General features: G+C 45.5%; 7 protein-coding genes across 7 annotated transcripts; 4 read left to right on the top strand and 3 right to left on the bottom strand.

The window, feature by feature from the left end:
• The first annotated feature begins 368 nt into the window (after positions 1-368).
• PHALS_15262 (uncharacterized protein) lies at positions 369-673 on the top strand. Its single transcript, XM_024721486.2, has one exon. The coding sequence runs from the start codon at positions 431-433 to the stop codon at positions 665-667; it is 237 nt and encodes a 78-aa protein (XP_024586580.1). The 5' UTR covers positions 369-430; the 3' UTR covers positions 668-673.
• A 49-nt stretch (positions 674-722) lies between these two features.
• On the top strand, positions 723-5,358 carry PHALS_07935 (hypothetical protein F444_22272; the record flags this gene model as incomplete). The annotated part of the gene is made up of 4 exons (XM_024721485.1): positions 723-1,294; positions 1,368-4,417; positions 4,654-4,701; positions 4,964-5,358. 4 exons carry the CDS (start codon positions 723-725, stop codon positions 5,356-5,358), a joined length of 4,065 nt encoding a protein of 1,354 aa, XP_024586579.1.
• Positions 5,359-5,533: 175 nt separating this feature from the next.
• Positions 5,534-8,746, bottom strand: PHALS_07934 (nardilysin-like protein; the record flags this gene model as incomplete). The annotated part of the gene is made up of 1 exon (XM_024721484.1): positions 5,534-8,746. One exon carries the CDS (start codon positions 8,744-8,746, stop codon positions 5,534-5,536), a length of 3,213 nt encoding a protein of 1,070 aa, XP_024586578.1.
• A 224-nt stretch (positions 8,747-8,970) lies between these two features.
• On the bottom strand, positions 8,971-9,987 carry PHALS_07933 (C2 domain; the record flags this gene model as incomplete). The annotated part of the gene is made up of 1 exon (XM_024721483.1): positions 8,971-9,987. One exon carries the CDS (start codon positions 9,985-9,987, stop codon positions 8,971-8,973), a length of 1,017 nt encoding a protein of 338 aa, XP_024586577.1.
• Positions 9,988-10,226: 239 nt separating this feature from the next.
• Positions 10,227-11,777, top strand: PHALS_07932 (nucleolar gtp-binding protein 2; the record flags this gene model as incomplete). Its single annotated transcript, XM_024721482.1, has 1 exon — positions 10,227-11,777. The coding sequence occupies one exon, from the start codon at positions 10,227-10,229 to the stop codon at positions 11,775-11,777; it is 1,551 nt and encodes a 516-aa protein (XP_024586576.1).
• A 181-nt stretch (positions 11,778-11,958) lies between these two features.
• PHALS_07931 (Zinc finger, MYND-type) lies at positions 11,959-12,456 on the bottom strand (the record flags this gene model as incomplete). The annotated part of the gene is made up of 1 exon (XM_024721481.1): positions 11,959-12,456. One exon carries the CDS (start codon positions 12,454-12,456, stop codon positions 11,959-11,961), a length of 498 nt encoding a protein of 165 aa, XP_024586575.1.
• Positions 12,457-12,589: 133 nt separating this feature from the next.
• PHALS_07930 (inositol--bisphosphate 4) lies at positions 12,590-16,192 on the top strand (the record flags this gene model as incomplete). The annotated part of the gene is made up of 1 exon (XM_024721480.1): positions 12,590-16,192. The coding sequence occupies one exon, from the start codon at positions 12,590-12,592 to the stop codon at positions 16,190-16,192; it is 3,603 nt and encodes a 1,200-aa protein (XP_024586574.1).
• Positions 16,193-16,698: the final 506 nt, after the last annotated feature.

Raw genomic sequence — 16,698 nt, 5'->3', positions numbered from 1 at the left:
ACATTCGGCACAACTGTATTCAATACAATACGTTATGATAGAAGGAGATTCGCGTTGCATTTGGTGCAATTGTAATATTCGTGGACACCGAAAAATCGGTATCTATGAAGATGATGGTTCCGAAAAGGAGGTCCAAGGTACACGTGGGATGCTAGCCCCACGTCAGAGAAGAAAGATGGTATATTATGAAACACAGTAAAACGTTACATTTTTATCACTAGGCCAAATGGAATCAACCCGAAGTGTATGTACTATTGAGCTAGCAGACAAACCGATTGTGTTACACTCTCTTTTTCGCTCGTTGTAGGAGCGCACGGAACCAGCTAACGCGGACTCGGATAGTCAAATTATCCGCTTTGCAAAGTGCACCGTGACCACTCTGCAGTGACGCCGTTGCAATCAAAGACATAAGTTGTGTGTAGGGTTGTCAATGCTGACATTGGCTCGGCTTGTCTTCGTATCATTGCCAACTCCGAGAGAGACGTTGGCGACAGTCATCGTTGATTTTGAGCGGTACGCGGACTTTTGCTTTGGTGGTCTGGGGAATGCCGTGAAGGCATCAGACATTTGGACATATACTTTTATAGTGTGCAATGTGTCGTGTAGACCTTTCCTTGTACTTCATGAACTCCTTTCAAATTGCAGTACAGTTTCTTTTGCTAACTAAATTCAGTGGTTGATGTACACTGTATTTGATCACTTTTTACGATACTGGCCTATCGATGGACTCCGACGGATATACATCGCGCGCGTGGTTAAGTCACTGGGTATCAGGTGAGGAGAATCCTGTAAACAATTACTACGAAGACCACAAACTTATGGAGGGCGCACTTATTAAAATGGGTGATTATGCACATTTCCGCTACTTTTTGCTCTTCCGCAACGGCCGTTTTTGCTACTATGAGCTACCAATGCCCGCGATGGCACCTGGAGGCGATCCTGGTGGCCCTAAACGCGTACATCTAACACTCACGTCAAAAAATTTGCGTGGTGTCATGATGCTTAATGCATCAGTCAATGCCAAAGATTTGGCTAAAAGTGAAGACGAGTACGATGCCGATCTGATTAAGCGTGGGCTCGTGTTTAACCGTAAAAAACTCGAAATGCAACTTACAGGATATTCCCCCACGGGGCAGCTAATGTGCTGGAAGCTTCGAGCCGGAAAGGATGCTGTCTATGGCAAATGGGAGCGAGCCTTTCGACTAGCTTTGCGGCCTATTTGGGTACAAAATTCAAAGTGTTGCATGGTTTGCAAGAAAGAGTTTGGCTTTTTCTGTCGTCCACATCACTGTCGGTACGTTGGCGAGTGCAATACATATCAAAGAATTTAACGCATGTGTAATTACAAAGTAACTATTGTTTATTAGCAAATGTGGAACATGCATGTGCGACGAATGCTCTGTGTTTGTCCCGAGATTGCCGATGCAGGGCTACTATGATGAAGTGCGTATCTGTCGGGACTGCTCACCGATAAAGATTCAGCGATCGTCGCTGAAAATGGGCACTCGTGTGTTAGTGTATGGAATTCTGGTTGGTCAAGTAGTGCAAGTTGATGCTGCAGATGACTCAGCAGATGGCAGGGCGTTTGTCAATGTGGAGTTAGCGAAGAAAAACTATCAGCTTAGTCGCTTTGCACTAGAGCATGTGGAGCTGTACTCTGACGCCGTCCTTTCGGCCAATCGAATTAAGAATGCCATTCGCCAACATTTATCATATACGGTATTTCGCACACATCTCAATTTTAATACTTGGAATCTTCTAGAGACTGTTCAAGAACAACGCACGGTACAGATGGTTCGAATCCTTAACAAATCGACGAGTATTAATGAGCTGCACTCGATGGTACCGATGCTTGGGTCATTAGACACGATGCAGTTTTCGGATGCCGACATTCCAGAGAAAGATCGCGTGCAAGAGTCGCTTTCGCATTATCGTGGTGTACATGTGTCGTTCCCTTTGCGATTGGAGACGGTAAAAAAGCTAATTGATCAGTTTCGCAATGGAATTCTGCTCCATCGCGTCTTTGTACGGCAAATTTTGGACGAATCGGAAAAGCTATTTCTTAAGAGACACGAGTCACCCATGAATGAGATCCAGCTTCCGATGGGCGTACAGATGGTCGTAGTTGGTGATCTGCATGGGCAACTAGAAGACTTGCTTACAATTATGGACAAGATTGGTGTACCGAATAGCAAAACTTGGTATCTTTTCAATGGCGATTTTGTGGATCGTGGTTCGCATGGAATTGAAGTTGTTTTGTTACTGCTCATCTTTAAATTGCTGTATCCGGACTACGTCTTTTTAAATCGGGGCAATCATGAAGAACGTATGATAAATGAGGCTTTCGGTTTTGAAGATGAGGTCTATACGAAGTACGGCACGGACAATGATATGGTTGCTGGATGGAATGGTTTGGGAACATCGATGAACTACTCCCCTATGAAATTATTCCAGATGTTTGAGACGGTATTTTGTCTTTTTCCAATTTTTGCGTTGCTCAATAAGCGTATCTTCATTGTACACGGTGGATTGAGCAGTCATGAAAATGTTACGATAGATGAATTACTGCAGCTTGATCACAGACGCGAGATTCCGACGCAAGGCACATCTCGAGCTGACGAAGTCTTTACGCATCTCTTGTGGAGCGACCCGCGCGACGATGAGGGGTGTAAGTCATCTAATCGGGGCGCTGGTGTTGAATTCGGCCCTGATATCACGAAAGCGTTTTGCGCGCAAAATGGACTTAGCCTAATTATTCGGTCTCATGAGTGCCGAGAAGAAGGCTTCGATATTGCTCACGACGGTCTACTGCTCACAGTGTTTTCGGCCTCTAGTTATTGCGGATCACAGACAAACAAGGGTGCCTATGTTCAATTAGAAATCGGAGAAGACAACGAAGTGAAGCCACATGTAGTGCAATTTTGCTCTCAACCACTTCAAAAGCTAAAAGTTGCTGGAAAAAATGAGTGGCGAAAAAAGGCTCAGCGTTTGGAGCGAAGAACGCTTATGTCTGTTGTTGAAATGATTTGCGAGAAGAAGAATTCTTTGCTGTCTGCTTTCAGTGAGCTTGATAACACTAGTTCTGGGCGTGTTTCAAAACTCATTTGGAAAGCAGTTTTGCAAAATGTACTTGGAATTAAGGCAAACTTTCTTTCGTATTTTCGTCAACTTGCTGAGGTTGAGGAGGATGGGGATGTCGACTACCAAAAGTTTCTTAATCGTTACACTATTGAATTCGATGGTGGTAACGTGGAGTGGAGACGCAGTCTGATCCGCCAAGTTTGGCTTGGACTCATTCGAGCGCTTCCCCATCCTTCGGAAATGGAAGCTGAAAGAATAACGCTGCAGGATAAACTGCACTATGCATTCAATCTTTTTCAATTGCCTGGAGCAGTCATGAAAAATCAGATTTTTTCGAAGCTTGACGATGGCGGATCGTTGGGCGCCCTTGGCATTACTGGTGAGAAGTTAAAGGATCCCTCAATGAGTCATAGCGTGGTCACGTATGAGGTGTTTCGAAATACTATTCAAGACAAGCTGCAGCTGGGCGACATTCTTTCAGAGCAACAAATCTTCGAGCTCATGCAACATCTCGACCAGAATCATGACGGTGTGGTTGACTATCACGAGTTTTGCTCATTTTTTGCCGAGTTCAGCCGGACGGATTACTTGCAAGAAATCTTTGAGTTGGACGACACGAAGGCGATTTCGCTGCTAAATCGATGTGCTACACTGCTTCAAAGGCCTAACAAGTTTAAGTCGCTGCGAGATGCATTTGAAGCGTTTGACCACAGTAAGACTGGTAAATTGACTGTGGGCGACATTTTAAAGGGAACCCAAGAGCTAAATATGGTGCCTGAACTTGATCGTGACGAAGCGCAGCTGCTTTTCAACTCGATTTTATTAAGCTATTACGGTATTAACCAGCGACATCAATGGGAGTCGAGAGGCTTAGACTGGGTTGTGTTTGAAGACACGTTCTCGCCTGACAGCACCTTCCAGCGGCGTTTGTGGCTTTCAAGTCCTGGGGCATCAAATACGAACTTGACCTCGTTAGACATCCGCAATTCTTTTTTAGAAGATGATGACGTGATTCAAGAACAGCAATCATTAAAAAACCAGGCGTGGGCGGATACGTTTGTTGACAGTGTCAAACTATCGCTTCATGAGCAGCGCTTATACATCAAATTTTTATTTCGTATACTGGATCGCAAGCGACACGGATACGTCACAAAGGGGCAATTTATCGCTACCATGCAGGCCATTAACGAAGAGCATGGAGCACCACTGACCATTTCCCAGCTTGACCAGCTGGCTGATGCCTTTGCACACCGCAAGACTGTACGTCGCATGTCAGACGCGGGCGAAGAGATTGAGGAGACGCTTACATATGTTTCGTACCCTGAATTTTTGCGCAGTCTGCGCATTATTGATCTGGGACCCACAGACACTACGAATGCATCGCTGGAAATACAAGATTTTAAAAACACGAGAAATGTCGAGTTCAATTAATGATGAATGAATTAATATGTACACATTAAAAAAAATACATTAACTTACCTGCTCGTTCGGCGCAACCTTCCTACAACCTTATGAAGCTTAAATTGACTGGCTCAGATTAGTTGACTCAGTTATTCAATTGGACTTCGTCAGCGTTATTCGCGAATCTCTCTCTAAACTTTTCCCCACCACCACTAGCAAGTACGTCCTGATTGCACTTTTTTCCATTGTTTGAGAAGCCGCGCGACAGTTCTCTTTCTGCACATCATGGCGAGCTGTCGCGTGACTTTGGAGGCAACGCTCTTCTGTATCAGCCGTCGTTGCCTCAATTCTGTTGCTCGCCTACTTCCTGGGGCTTGAGTATGGATTGTGCAGCAATCACGGCTTGCAGGTGGCGCTTGACCTTGGCCATAGCGGTAGGCATTAACGCTTGCTGCATCTTTTTGTTTTGCCCTTATCACAGACATGGTTCGTATGAGCGTGCTCGCTGACTGCCTCAAGACAATGTACAATGCCGAAAAGCGTGGAAAACGCCAGGTGCTTATTCGCCCAAGTTCTAAGGTCATTGTCAAGTTCCTGCAGGTGATGCAGAAGAATGGATACATTGGCGAGTTCGAAATTGTGGACGACCATCGCGCTGGTAAAATCGTCGTGGAGCTTAAGGGCCGAATTAACAAGTGCGGTGTTATCTCACCTCGATTTGACGTCAAATTGGCCGAATACGAGAAGTGGATTAACAACTTGCTGCCTTCGCGTCAGTTTGGTCACATTGTCGTAAGCACTACATATGGCATCATGGACCATCACGAGGCCCGCCGCAAACACACAGGTGGCAAGATCATTGGATTCTTTTACTAGATCTTGATCAGGTCTGAGTGCGATTTTAGAAGAGGATTGAGTGGCTAAAAGGTGTAGAGACTCGGCTAATATTAACGGTTTCCTTACATTGAGCTTCACAAATTTAGATTTTTTTCTGTTCTTATCGAAATCAAATCAAGGTTGATAGCATGAAAACTATTACTGGTCCATAATGTCAAGGATCTTTGTGGCAATGGCACTTTAGCGAGCGTTTGAATTCAAACATGTCGTTTGCTATGATCAAAGGGGTCATTGCAGGAGAAACAAGCTGTTCAAATGGCTTAATGGGACTGCTTTGGCCTACAATATGCACTCGAAGTTTTCGTGATCCATGGCTTCTATTTGTGTGGTGCTGAGTTTTGCACTTTTCGTGAAGGAAAACTGGACATGTATCGTAACAGCTACTACTCCCTTGAAGCCAGCATTGATACCTCGCGAGAAGACCTTCACGCGTACAATTTGCCAAAGCATTTGCAACTTGTGCATCCAAATCAAATTTCAAACGCCCAGTAGCAATTTCTTCCCAGTATCGCTCACTTTGCTCGGCAAGCGTCAAATCAAATCGTGCATAAAGTCGTTGGAGACTCTGTACGTAACTTGCAAAGCTTTTCGGCGAGAGATGTTTTTCTGACTCTAGATAATTGCGCGGAAAGTCCTTGTGTAAAAATTTATCAAGCCTTAATGCCAAGGCCCCAGCAGCATGAGAAGCGGACTGCACAATCAAACTTAGCCCAAGCACGTCGTGCGTGTCTCGAAAAATGCAGGTCGCCAGATATCCTAATTGTTGTTTTGTCCGCATTTCACTATAAAGTGGTTGCGCCAATAGAGTTCGCAATAAGAGTGCGTACGCTCTGTCTACTATACAAACCTTGCCAATCTGGAAATATACTTCAACCACAGAATTTCGTTCCCCGGCGCTTCGGCTTTCGCGACGTATTAAAAGTCCATTGGCTGTTAATGGTAGCGCGATCGTATGGTATCTCCGTGATACGATTGGAAATTCAGTTCCAAGCTCCGGTTCTGGCTCACTTTGTATCACGGCAGTCGACCTCCTCGTTAGAAGAGTCTGAATATCTTCCACGAGTTCAATAGCAGCATCGCGACTCATGTTGCCGATAATGAGGCACCGCATTGCCGCTTTGCCATCGATGCATCCCAACAAACTTTCCGTAAGAAAACGTGTAAGATCTGCTGCAAGGTCCATTACATGGCCATTTCTATCTTGAAGCGCCTTTAATTTGTCTTCAGTGGTCACGACTCGTTTCTCCAGCATATGTAAACGTATTTCGCTAGCTTTTGCTTTTGGGGATAATACATCCTTGCGGTAACCACGTTCAAGTTCACCTTGCACAAGCGTCAATTCTGACGCATTCTCAAAAGCCTTAAATGGACACAAAACTTCTTGCATCACGGCACGAACAAGATCCGGCAAAGTGTCGCTAAATCCGGCAAATACGGCTTCAATAGCTTCGTCTCGGACACTTAAATCAACCTCAAATGTTGCATTGTAGGCATGTTCTAGAATCTGCTGCAAGCGGTGTTTTACCAATTTTAAGTGTAGCTCAATAAACATTTGACTCGTTGCCGTTGATACAGGTGGCGTTATGAGAACGCTGACACATGCCTTAGGCACCATAAATGTTTGATTGCCTTTGTACCAGAGCTGTGTCGATGAAGTTGAAACAATTAACTTTGGAGGAATGTCGATACTAGCGTGAATACTTGGATCAACAGGCAATATGTAAAAGCTCCGAGGCATAAAAGGATTTGGAGCTGGTAGTGGCAACAGCTCTATTGACTGTATCGAGCTCCGAGTCCAAGCTTCAATACTAGCATCACGAATAGATTCAATAGTGTGCTTGATTCCAAACCACCTTTCAGTTTGAAGTGCCTCCACATCGAGTGTTTTCGCAAAAGAAGGAGCCATCAAGACGACGCGGACACTATTAGCTGTAAGACTAGTAAGCAGGTCGCACACAGAACCCGTGTCGAATTCGCCTTGTATTAATTCATAACGCAGCAGATCCCCATTGCAACATTGCTGAATGTTGAGGTGAGAGATCATTCTTTTGCTTAGCTCACGACAAAGTACTATGGGTTCCTTGTCATCTTCTTGAAATTGAAACTCTATTTCGCGAGACAGACGAAGCTCTTCAAACAACCATGAAGGCAATTTACCATTTGCTGCCATATCTGAAAATAAATGAAGCGTATCAAAAATAACTTGAGCAATCTGTTCCCAGCAAGCCAGGCCACGGTCGGTTAGAGACACTCTAATTTCAAAGACCGTTCCAAAAGACCCAAACTCATAACCATCTTGATCAGAAGTGCCAGCGATGACATCAGTAGCCCACTGTTTTCGCTTTAAAATCGATGATATCGAACTTGGACCTCCGTGCTCTAATAAACAGCCTACGTAAAGCCAAGGCTTTTGTCGATAATTCTGCATCATTGGAGAAAGCATCCAATATAATTGTAAGGTGCACTTTTCGTCTACTGGAACAACGCGTAATAGCATCGGCTTTTGATCGGCCCAGCCTCCATATGTTACTCCCAGCTTTTCTGTTGATGGCTTATCATAATCATCTCGACGGCATGGAATGCTGCTGAAAATTTGTGTGACAAACTGTTGTAACACGTCTAGTGAGTCGGTTCCATACACACAAACTTTCATGTATGGCGCCACGTAGTGACTTTTATGAAGATGCAACATGTGCTCACGAACATTGACACCATTGCGTTCTGGACTATGCTTAAGGCTTTCCAAATTGCCCCACGTAAAGCAGTGTGAAAAAGGGTGTTCTTGAATACTCGTCGAGCACATTACTTGCTGCAAACGGACGACATTGCTGTTTCGCACCCGCTGAAATTCAGACTCAATAGCTTTAAGCTCACGCTCCATAGCTTCATGTTGCAATAATGGAGCTACAATAAGACTCGCAAACATGTGCAGTGCTGGTAATAAATAGGCGGAATCTACATCAAATTCAAATCTTGTCGATTCACACTCTGTAGCCCCATTGCAAGAACCTCCGTGTGCATCAAGGTAGGCTTCGAATGCGGCCTCTTCTGGATAAGTTTCGCTGCCCAAAAACACCATGTGTTCTAAAAAGTGCGCTAGTCCCGGTAACTCTTTCGGATCAGACAGACTACCCACACTAACAGTCAGGCATACCGCTGCTTGTGCTGAAGCTTTTTTGTCCATTCCTATATTTTCTTCCTCCATACTGACAGGTTCGATGTCTTCTGACATGCTAGTACTAAAGTGATCAATGAGATCAGTTTTGGGACGGAGAGTGGATTGAGAGACTGATCCATCATCGCTTTGGATGAGCAGAACTTCCAGTCCATTTCGTAAAGTCAGAAGACGGTAGCTCTTTTTGTCCATGGGCGATTTGGAGTTATGTAGACTTACGCAGGATAAAATAGATGAGGTCATGACGGTTAATCTCACCAAGCTGCTTGATATAATGTGATGAAGCGGAAGCCGATGGCATGGTGCCAATGCGTCCTCAGGATAATTTTCAAATCTGAGGATTTATTTGTCCTCAACAGTTTTAGCCAATCATACACAACTTTTCGAATGTCTTTAATAATTACTGATTTCAATGCTCATTCGTCCAACGAAGCCACCACAGCACCAATTGCTGCTCTGGATGCACGATAGGTCGTCATAAGTGTAGCTTTCGTTGCAACAAGGGCCGGACCACTAAATGCACGAGCCACATTCATGTACGGACGCAGCACTTCCTTTACCGACTGACCGATAGGTGTGCAGCTTACAAACTCCAAGGGCTCAACAATGCATGACTCGTACAAGCGGTCGAAAAAGCTACCGCGGTGTACCACAAACACGTTGTTGCGATGTACGCGTAGCGCTGCTTCATAACCAGACTGGGAAGTATAGCTACAGAGCAAATAGCTACCGCTCGTCTTCTTGACGTGCATTTCTAATTCTTCGACGGAACCGAGGACCGCTGACGGATAAGAGCCAAATCCTTCAAACTTGACTACGTCACCTACACATGGCTCCATACCGTGGGGTTCGTATTGCAACACGACACGAACCTCACCAAAATTTAAATCAGCTTCGTTTTGCTGCTTCTTGGCTGCCCCTTCAGTTGGACCTGCCATGGGCAGCGCGCCGCTAAGTGAAACCCATTGGTCCATGACGTCTTCCTTGCCCTCAACGAGCGACGTAAAATCCACGACAGCTGTGCCAATGACTGATCCACTCGTCATACCCACCGCCTCTGTGGCCCTACCCGTAAGCGAGTCCTCATTCATGGCGTCCACGATGAGCTCCATTCGAACGTTTGAGTGTTCGCCCAGCGGATGATACTTGAGGTCCAATTTACTCAGCTTCACTTCAAGAAGCTCCCGACGCCATGTGGGATTATTGTTACTGGGTATTGTGGCGCTACGCACGCTCTGCTTGCCGACGCGAAATATGATGTATGGATTGCAACTGCGCACCCAGAACATGGAAGCAGCGGCGCGCAAGTTTCGAGCGGCTACTAACCGGATGCTTAACGTGCCTGCCACGCCATCCTGATGATTTATATGCTTTTCATACAAATATGAAGCCAACTCGGCTCGTTCCTGCTGCTGCTGTAGGGTGAACGCCATGCTCGCTATGTCCAACGTAGAAAATATTGTCAGGTGAACTTTTCTCTGATTATTCAAGAAATGTGCTTTGTCACGATCGTTGAAATTTTAAAGATGTCTTTATATGGTAATTACTTTTCTTTACAGAAAAAGCATTGTATTAGAGATACATTTGATTGGCTTATACTTTTTAAGATTTCCTTGGCTAAAAATTTCATGTCGACGCTTCCAATCGTTGTCACTTGCATTTATACACTAAGATGACGAAGGGAATTAACACGACCAAGGCGTCGGCCGACAACCCGAACCGAAAAATTCCTAAGCGACAGAAAGCAGCTAATATGCGCGATAAAAGCACGATCAAGAGACTAAATATGTACCGAAATAGCGGCCCTATTCGCAACAAGGCTGGCAAGGTCGTTGGCGGCAGCCTCATGATGAAAAATAAGGCAGGTGGCCAAGAAATCACCAGCACAAGTGGTCGTGTACAACCTGATCGACGCTGGTTCGGAAACACGCGGGTCGTGGGGCAAAAAGAGCTTGACAAATTTCGTAATGAAATGTCTTTGAAAGCTGCTGACCCCTACTCAGTTGTGCTTCGTACCCGCAAACTTCCAATGGGCCTACTACAGGAAAGCAACAAGACAACGCGTATGAAGCTACTAGATACTGAGAGCTACCAAGAAGTTTTCAATGGCAAGCGCAGCCGCAAGCGCGCTAAAATTGATGCCACAGACTACGCGGCGCTTCTTTCTAAGGCCAAAGAGAATGTTGATAAGTACGAGACGAAGGGACCAGATCGCAACATTGTCGTGGAGCAGGATTTTAAGGAGGAAGTTTCACACGACGTATTCAACAAGGGACAGTCTAAGCGTATTTGGGGTGAACTGTACAAGGTGTTGGACTGCTCAGATGTCGTAATTCAGGTGCTGGATGCTAGGAACGTACCCGGCACGCGCTGCGAACATGTAGAAAAGCACATTCGCAAGAATGCCGCGCACAAGCATCTGATCTTTGTCATCAACAAGTGCGACCTAGTTCCTAATTGGGTGACTAAACGCTGGGTACAGAAGCTCAGTGAGACAACACCTACCCTAGCTTTTCACGCATCCATGAGCAAACCATTCGGCAAAGGCGCACTGATTAATCTTTTACGCCAGTTCGCAAAACTCCATCAGGAAAAAAAGCAGATCTCTGTCGGTCTCATTGGTTATCCTAATGTTGGAAAGAGCTCTGTTATTAACGCCTTGCGAAAAAAGAAGGTATGCAAGGTGGCTCCAATTCCAGGTGAGACTAAGGTGTGGCAGTACATCACGCTCATGCGCCGCATTTTTCTTATTGACTGCCCTGGTATTGTGTACGACACGGGTGACGACGAGATTGAGACTGTGCTTAAAGGGGTCGTTCGTGCTGAGCGTCTTCCTCAACCGACTGACTTTATCTTAACTATTTTGCAACGGGTGAAGAAAGAATTCATTGTAAAGGTTTACGGCATTGACGAGTGGAAGGATGAATGGGATTTTCTGGAAAAACTCGCCAATAAGAGCGGGAAGCTTTTGCAAAAGGGCGAGCCTGACTACAATAACGTCGCCGTGCATATGATTAACGATTATCAGCGCGGCAAGCTTCCCTGGTTCATTGCACCTCCAATGCGTGCTGAAGAGCTCGCTATTCTGCAGCAAAAGGGCGATGACGCTCCACTTAACGAAACAGAGGCTAGTGAAGTCGAGAAAGAGAATGAGGATGAAGAGACAGAGGAGGATTGCGCTGATCAGGATGGCAAGCATACTACTGTGGACGATGAATGTTGATTAATATTTTCTAAGTGAAACATTATACAGGATTAGCTCAAAGCTGAAATGGTCACAGGTATGGATTACGTGTGGTAGTAGTAGCAAGCATATCCGCTACAAATTCTCGATGGCGGTTGCTCCAGCTACATGTAAAATTGCGCGAAGCCTTTTTAATCGATCAAAACATGCTGTCGCTTTTTTAGCAGAACGACTTGTGACGACTTTTCCAGTCCTGGCGCTGACACGTCTTGCTGCAATAAAATACACACTTACACCGGCTGCAGGCAACCAGTTCATCGTCACTATAGTCAATTGTCTCGCAAACTTCGTTACCGCAAATGCGTTTGTCTGGCTGCCGCATCTGTAGCGCTTTAATGTAATCGCCCTTAGCCTCGTATACCTTGGCAATCTCTTCGCGCGTGATGTTGCTATCTCGTAGCGCAATAGAGATACACGCTTTGTCATCCGCGCGATCACGTACCGCAAGTGACTTCGTAAGTAATTCCAACACCGCATCTAAATCACCAAACTGGCGCAGGACTCCGCCCAATTCATGTTGTGTCAGTGCCAGGGAGACGTCGTCAAAACCTGCAGCAGGCTTTCGTGTCAGTACATCGCGAAAAATCTTTTCGGCCTCGCGCAATTTTCCAATCTTAGCCAATTTTATGCCTTCGTCGCTGAGGCGTACTAGCTCCATACAGACAGCCACGTCATTTCTCGATATCAACATCTTGGTTTTTGGGTACACGTTCGTGTAATAATACTACTACCTTAGAAAAATTGAATTTTACGATCGACCATATAAATACTCAGGCAATTTTTACCGCACAATGACCATGAACTCTGCCCTTAAAAAACCATCACTGCCAAGCAAGAGTGCGTCGTCTCAGGCGCTCACACTGGTCGATGCTATCGCACAGCATAAGAAAAAAGTGCTGACCACTAAAGAGACTTCACATCAAATGCAGGAGAATCAAGCGCCTTCTGCTAACGTAACGGAACCACCACGACAGACAGTCAAGCAATCGCCGATGGTTTTCAAATCCGAATTGAATGTCATCGGTAGCAAGTGTGACAAGAAAGTGAAGCGTGTATTCAAAGAAACTGTTAAGGAGGCAGCTCCTACGATTTCTGCAGTACTAGAAGATGACGGTCTTGTTCACTTGACTGACCGATCACGCCTCTCGGACCTGACACAGCGTATGAAGCCTAAGCTCAAAGTGTCGGAGAGTGGGCGCTTTGAGGACCAATATTACCATGCGCATGATGGTAGCAAAGCCATGGCTAGGCTGCGAAAGCGTGCGTATCAAAAAAATCGAACCGTACACATGAGCGGCAATGATGTGGAGCAATTTTCAGATGCGGATATCATTACCAGCGGCTATTTGGTTAAACAAGGCTCGTTTTGGAAGTCATGGAGGCGTCGATTTTTCATCTTAAGACGAGACCGTCCCGTGCTTTGTTACTATACGTCAGCTGAGGAGCTTGCCAAGCTTGGAGAGATCCCCATTGACAAGAATACAAAAGTGCAGCCCACACCAAAGGAGGGATTTCCATCCAGATTCACTATCGAAAATGAAGGACGCAAGCTTACGCTATTTGCAGAGCAAGGAGAAGAGAGTATGGAGACTTGGATTGCTTGCATCAACGGATGTATTTTGCAACGTGTGAGGTCGACGTCTCGCACAACGATTAATGGATCACTCTCCCGCCGGTCGGAAGACGCTTCCTTCCATACGCAGGTTCAGACACGTCTTTCAGAGAGCACACCGTTATTTGATCATGTCAGTATAGATTGCGCAACTTTATCGCGTATGGAAAGTCAGCACATCGCCAGCGGCATCAACACTATGAAGCGGTTTTCGACTGATTCAACCGTGATTCAACAAGCTGCTAAAAATTCACGATCTATCCGAGAAAATGAAAAAAATCAGAACGAGCACAAGCAGCTATGTAAGCAGCAACCTAGCAGCGCATTTTCACGCTCAAATATGGCAAAGGCGACCCTTCCACTCGTTCGGTCATCAAGCGCTGGCTCTATTTTAACTCAGTCTACGTCTTATCTCGCTGTACCTCGTGCATATGATGACAATGAATTATCGACAATACATTCTCATCAATCTGCAAGTGGTTTACATATATGGCAACTTTCGTCAAACTCTCCACGAGCACCAAATCTAAGTTTGCCAGGATTCAGACGAAGTCCAAGTGTTGAAGTGGCTGTATCGGTTGGCAGTGAGTCCGTCCAAGATGTATCACACATGCTAGTCGTTTTGTCGAAAGTTCGCCAAGGGCAACAACCGGAGGAAATGTCACGAACCGAGACTCGTAGCTCACTATCCCTCCGATCTTGTGGTGGTAATTTTTATGCTCGAGACTTCAATGCCTTGCTTTCGGTGCCGCGAACAGCACGTTCGATGCTGCAGCTTGAAGTCTTTGCAGTCATGAATTCTTCCTCCGAGGCGTTAGAGCATCAAAAATTGCTCGGCTTTGTGCGAATATCTGCTCTTGATGTCCTTTTCTCACGTGAAACGTCAATGCTGCTTGAGTGTTACCGGACAAATGCGTCCAAACAGATTTACTACCTTATTTTGGATCGATTCCTTCCTCCTAGTCACAGTTTAAATGTGAGTCACGCGTACACGTATGCACAGCACCACTACTTAGTAGATACACAAGCAGTGGAAAAATGCAAGTCAAGCGATTTCATGACAAGTTCTACGTTAAGTTTACGAGATGGGTTGAGTTACAATAAAATGATATGCAGGCAGATCAGTCCGTCGACCGCTAGTCATGTGCTTGTATCAGAGGAACTTTCGGCGTCTTATGTATCCGTCTCAATGACCGTTGCTTATTTAAAATACCTTCAGCGGCGCAATGTCTCCCGCATTCACGAGGCAAAGCAATTTATTAGTGATATGAGGCAACACATTCAAGCAAGCGCGGCTCCTAGCCTTTCTAACACTCAGGTTGAAGAGAGGATGCGTGAGGTGGAGCTTGTAATGGCCCATTACATGCGTCTTCATGCTGCGTATCAAGAGAATCTAAAAAGGTATCAAACAATGTTTGCATCGCTTGAGGATGGACGAGAACAGGGCATTACTGGGTGTCTAAAGCGTAGCAACATGAAGAAAGATAAAGCAACATCATTTATGGCCACGAATCTTAATTGCCATTTGGTGCGTGGTAGACGCGTATACCTCAGTGGAGATGCCAATTGGAGTGAGCAAGCTCTGAGGGGAAGTTCGATTTCAGCCTCGTTTGATGATGGATCTGGATCAGACGACAGCGATAGTGGGACGTTGCAGACATCTGAGTTTGTGTACTCTTTAGTCACTCACGGCTGCGCTTCAGCACATACCATGGGCTTTAAAGAGGGCGGACTGCGTCGTCTCCAGCAGCTATTGTCTTCCCAAAGCCCACCAGATCCACGTCTGCGTGAGCGCATCGAGATGAGAGAAGATGTTGTGCGTTCCCAGGTGCTAGCTATCGCTGGCGCCTCGCTACTAAATGCTGTAGACTTGGCCGCAACTCGTGGTGGCCAGCACCGCCAGCGTCTGCAGCTTGCCTGTTCGACTGGTTATTTGCTAAGCATTGAATCCTTGTTAAGCACAGTTGGGGCTGAAAAGGGAATGCTTGAAGACATGTCGGAAGGTGTTCGGTGGCTTAATAGTGTCGTGAGTTTCCAGCTCGTGCAATCTGCAGAAGCACACCCCTACATGAAATTTTCAAAGTGTGTTGGTGTTACAAGTACACCAACAGGAGATCATGTTGTGGTTGCTTTTGCTGTACCACCTTCCATCTTTTCAAAACTTCCAGACGTACTGCAGCAGGGACATGCCATTAAACTTCACGGAGTCTTGTTTACACAAGGCATCAACGAGATGCAGTCTGTAGCGAATCATTATCTGAATTCAAGTCTTCAAGACGAGTTGAATTTTGAAAGCGTGCAGATGCTACAACGATACTTCAGAGTTTACTATACCCAAATATCTGCTTGTGCGGATGGTGATAAGAAGAAACGTGAAGAAGATCTAGCTAAATTAGCGGAAGTACAAGCTGAAATTGAAGCGCTAACTGACCGCCTCAATATTCGTACAGAAAATGTGCAGAAAAAGTTTGTGAACATTTTAATCGCGTCTAGCGATATTTGTCGCCGACTAGGTGCTGGACGCACGACTTGTTGTAAGAGTGGTAAGGACCGCACGGCGATGTCGGTAACTTTAGAGACCTCGCGTTTACTCGTGGAGCATTTTCACGTTAAACAGGGAGTGCATCTCTGCAATGCAATGAGGGAACGTGGTGTCCGTCGCGTTAATGTGCTCGCAAATACTGGTAAGACCAAGTACGCATTTAATTCATTTCAGCTCAAGTATATTCCAGATTGCTACAAGCCCCCACTAGCCTGTGCAGACTCACACGTGTCCTCGTAATCAAAGAACGATGAGCGGTGAGTTAGATATATTACGCTCGTGATTGATCTTACCTTTAACAATATTAAAAATGCCACACATAATTTCAATCATCTATCCTCGGTGTCAGAGTTTTGTTGCCTTGTGCGCTTACATTTGTACAAAATAATAATATATCAAGAGAATTTACTGGCAAATGTATTCAGACGTTGTTCACGTAGTCAGCAGCTGCGATGTCATGTCTAATGTTTGTCTAAATACTTTAAGATGTATGTGGCGTGTTCAAACCACCTAGACAATTCAGGTTGATGTGTCGACGACGGCAAACGCATTCGGAGCGACGACGCAAACCCATCCAGACGTTCGTCGCGATATCACGTCACATGCTTTTAAACTGCTTGCAAATGTGCTACAGCGTGTTTGAACTACCTAAAAGCATCCTTTTGACGCGAATTCGACGGTAGACAGTAAACATATCCAGACGGTGTTCACGTTGTCAGCAGCTGCGATGTCATTTCACATTATTT

Source organism: Plasmopara halstedii (assembly GCF_900000015.1).
Source record: "Plasmopara halstedii genome assembly, contig: Scaffold_3120, whole genome shotgun sequence".
NCBI classification, from domain to species: domain Eukaryota; phylum Oomycota; class Peronosporomycetes; order Peronosporales; family Peronosporaceae; genus Plasmopara; species Plasmopara halstedii.
This window is presented reverse-complemented; position numbering and strand designations above follow the sequence as displayed.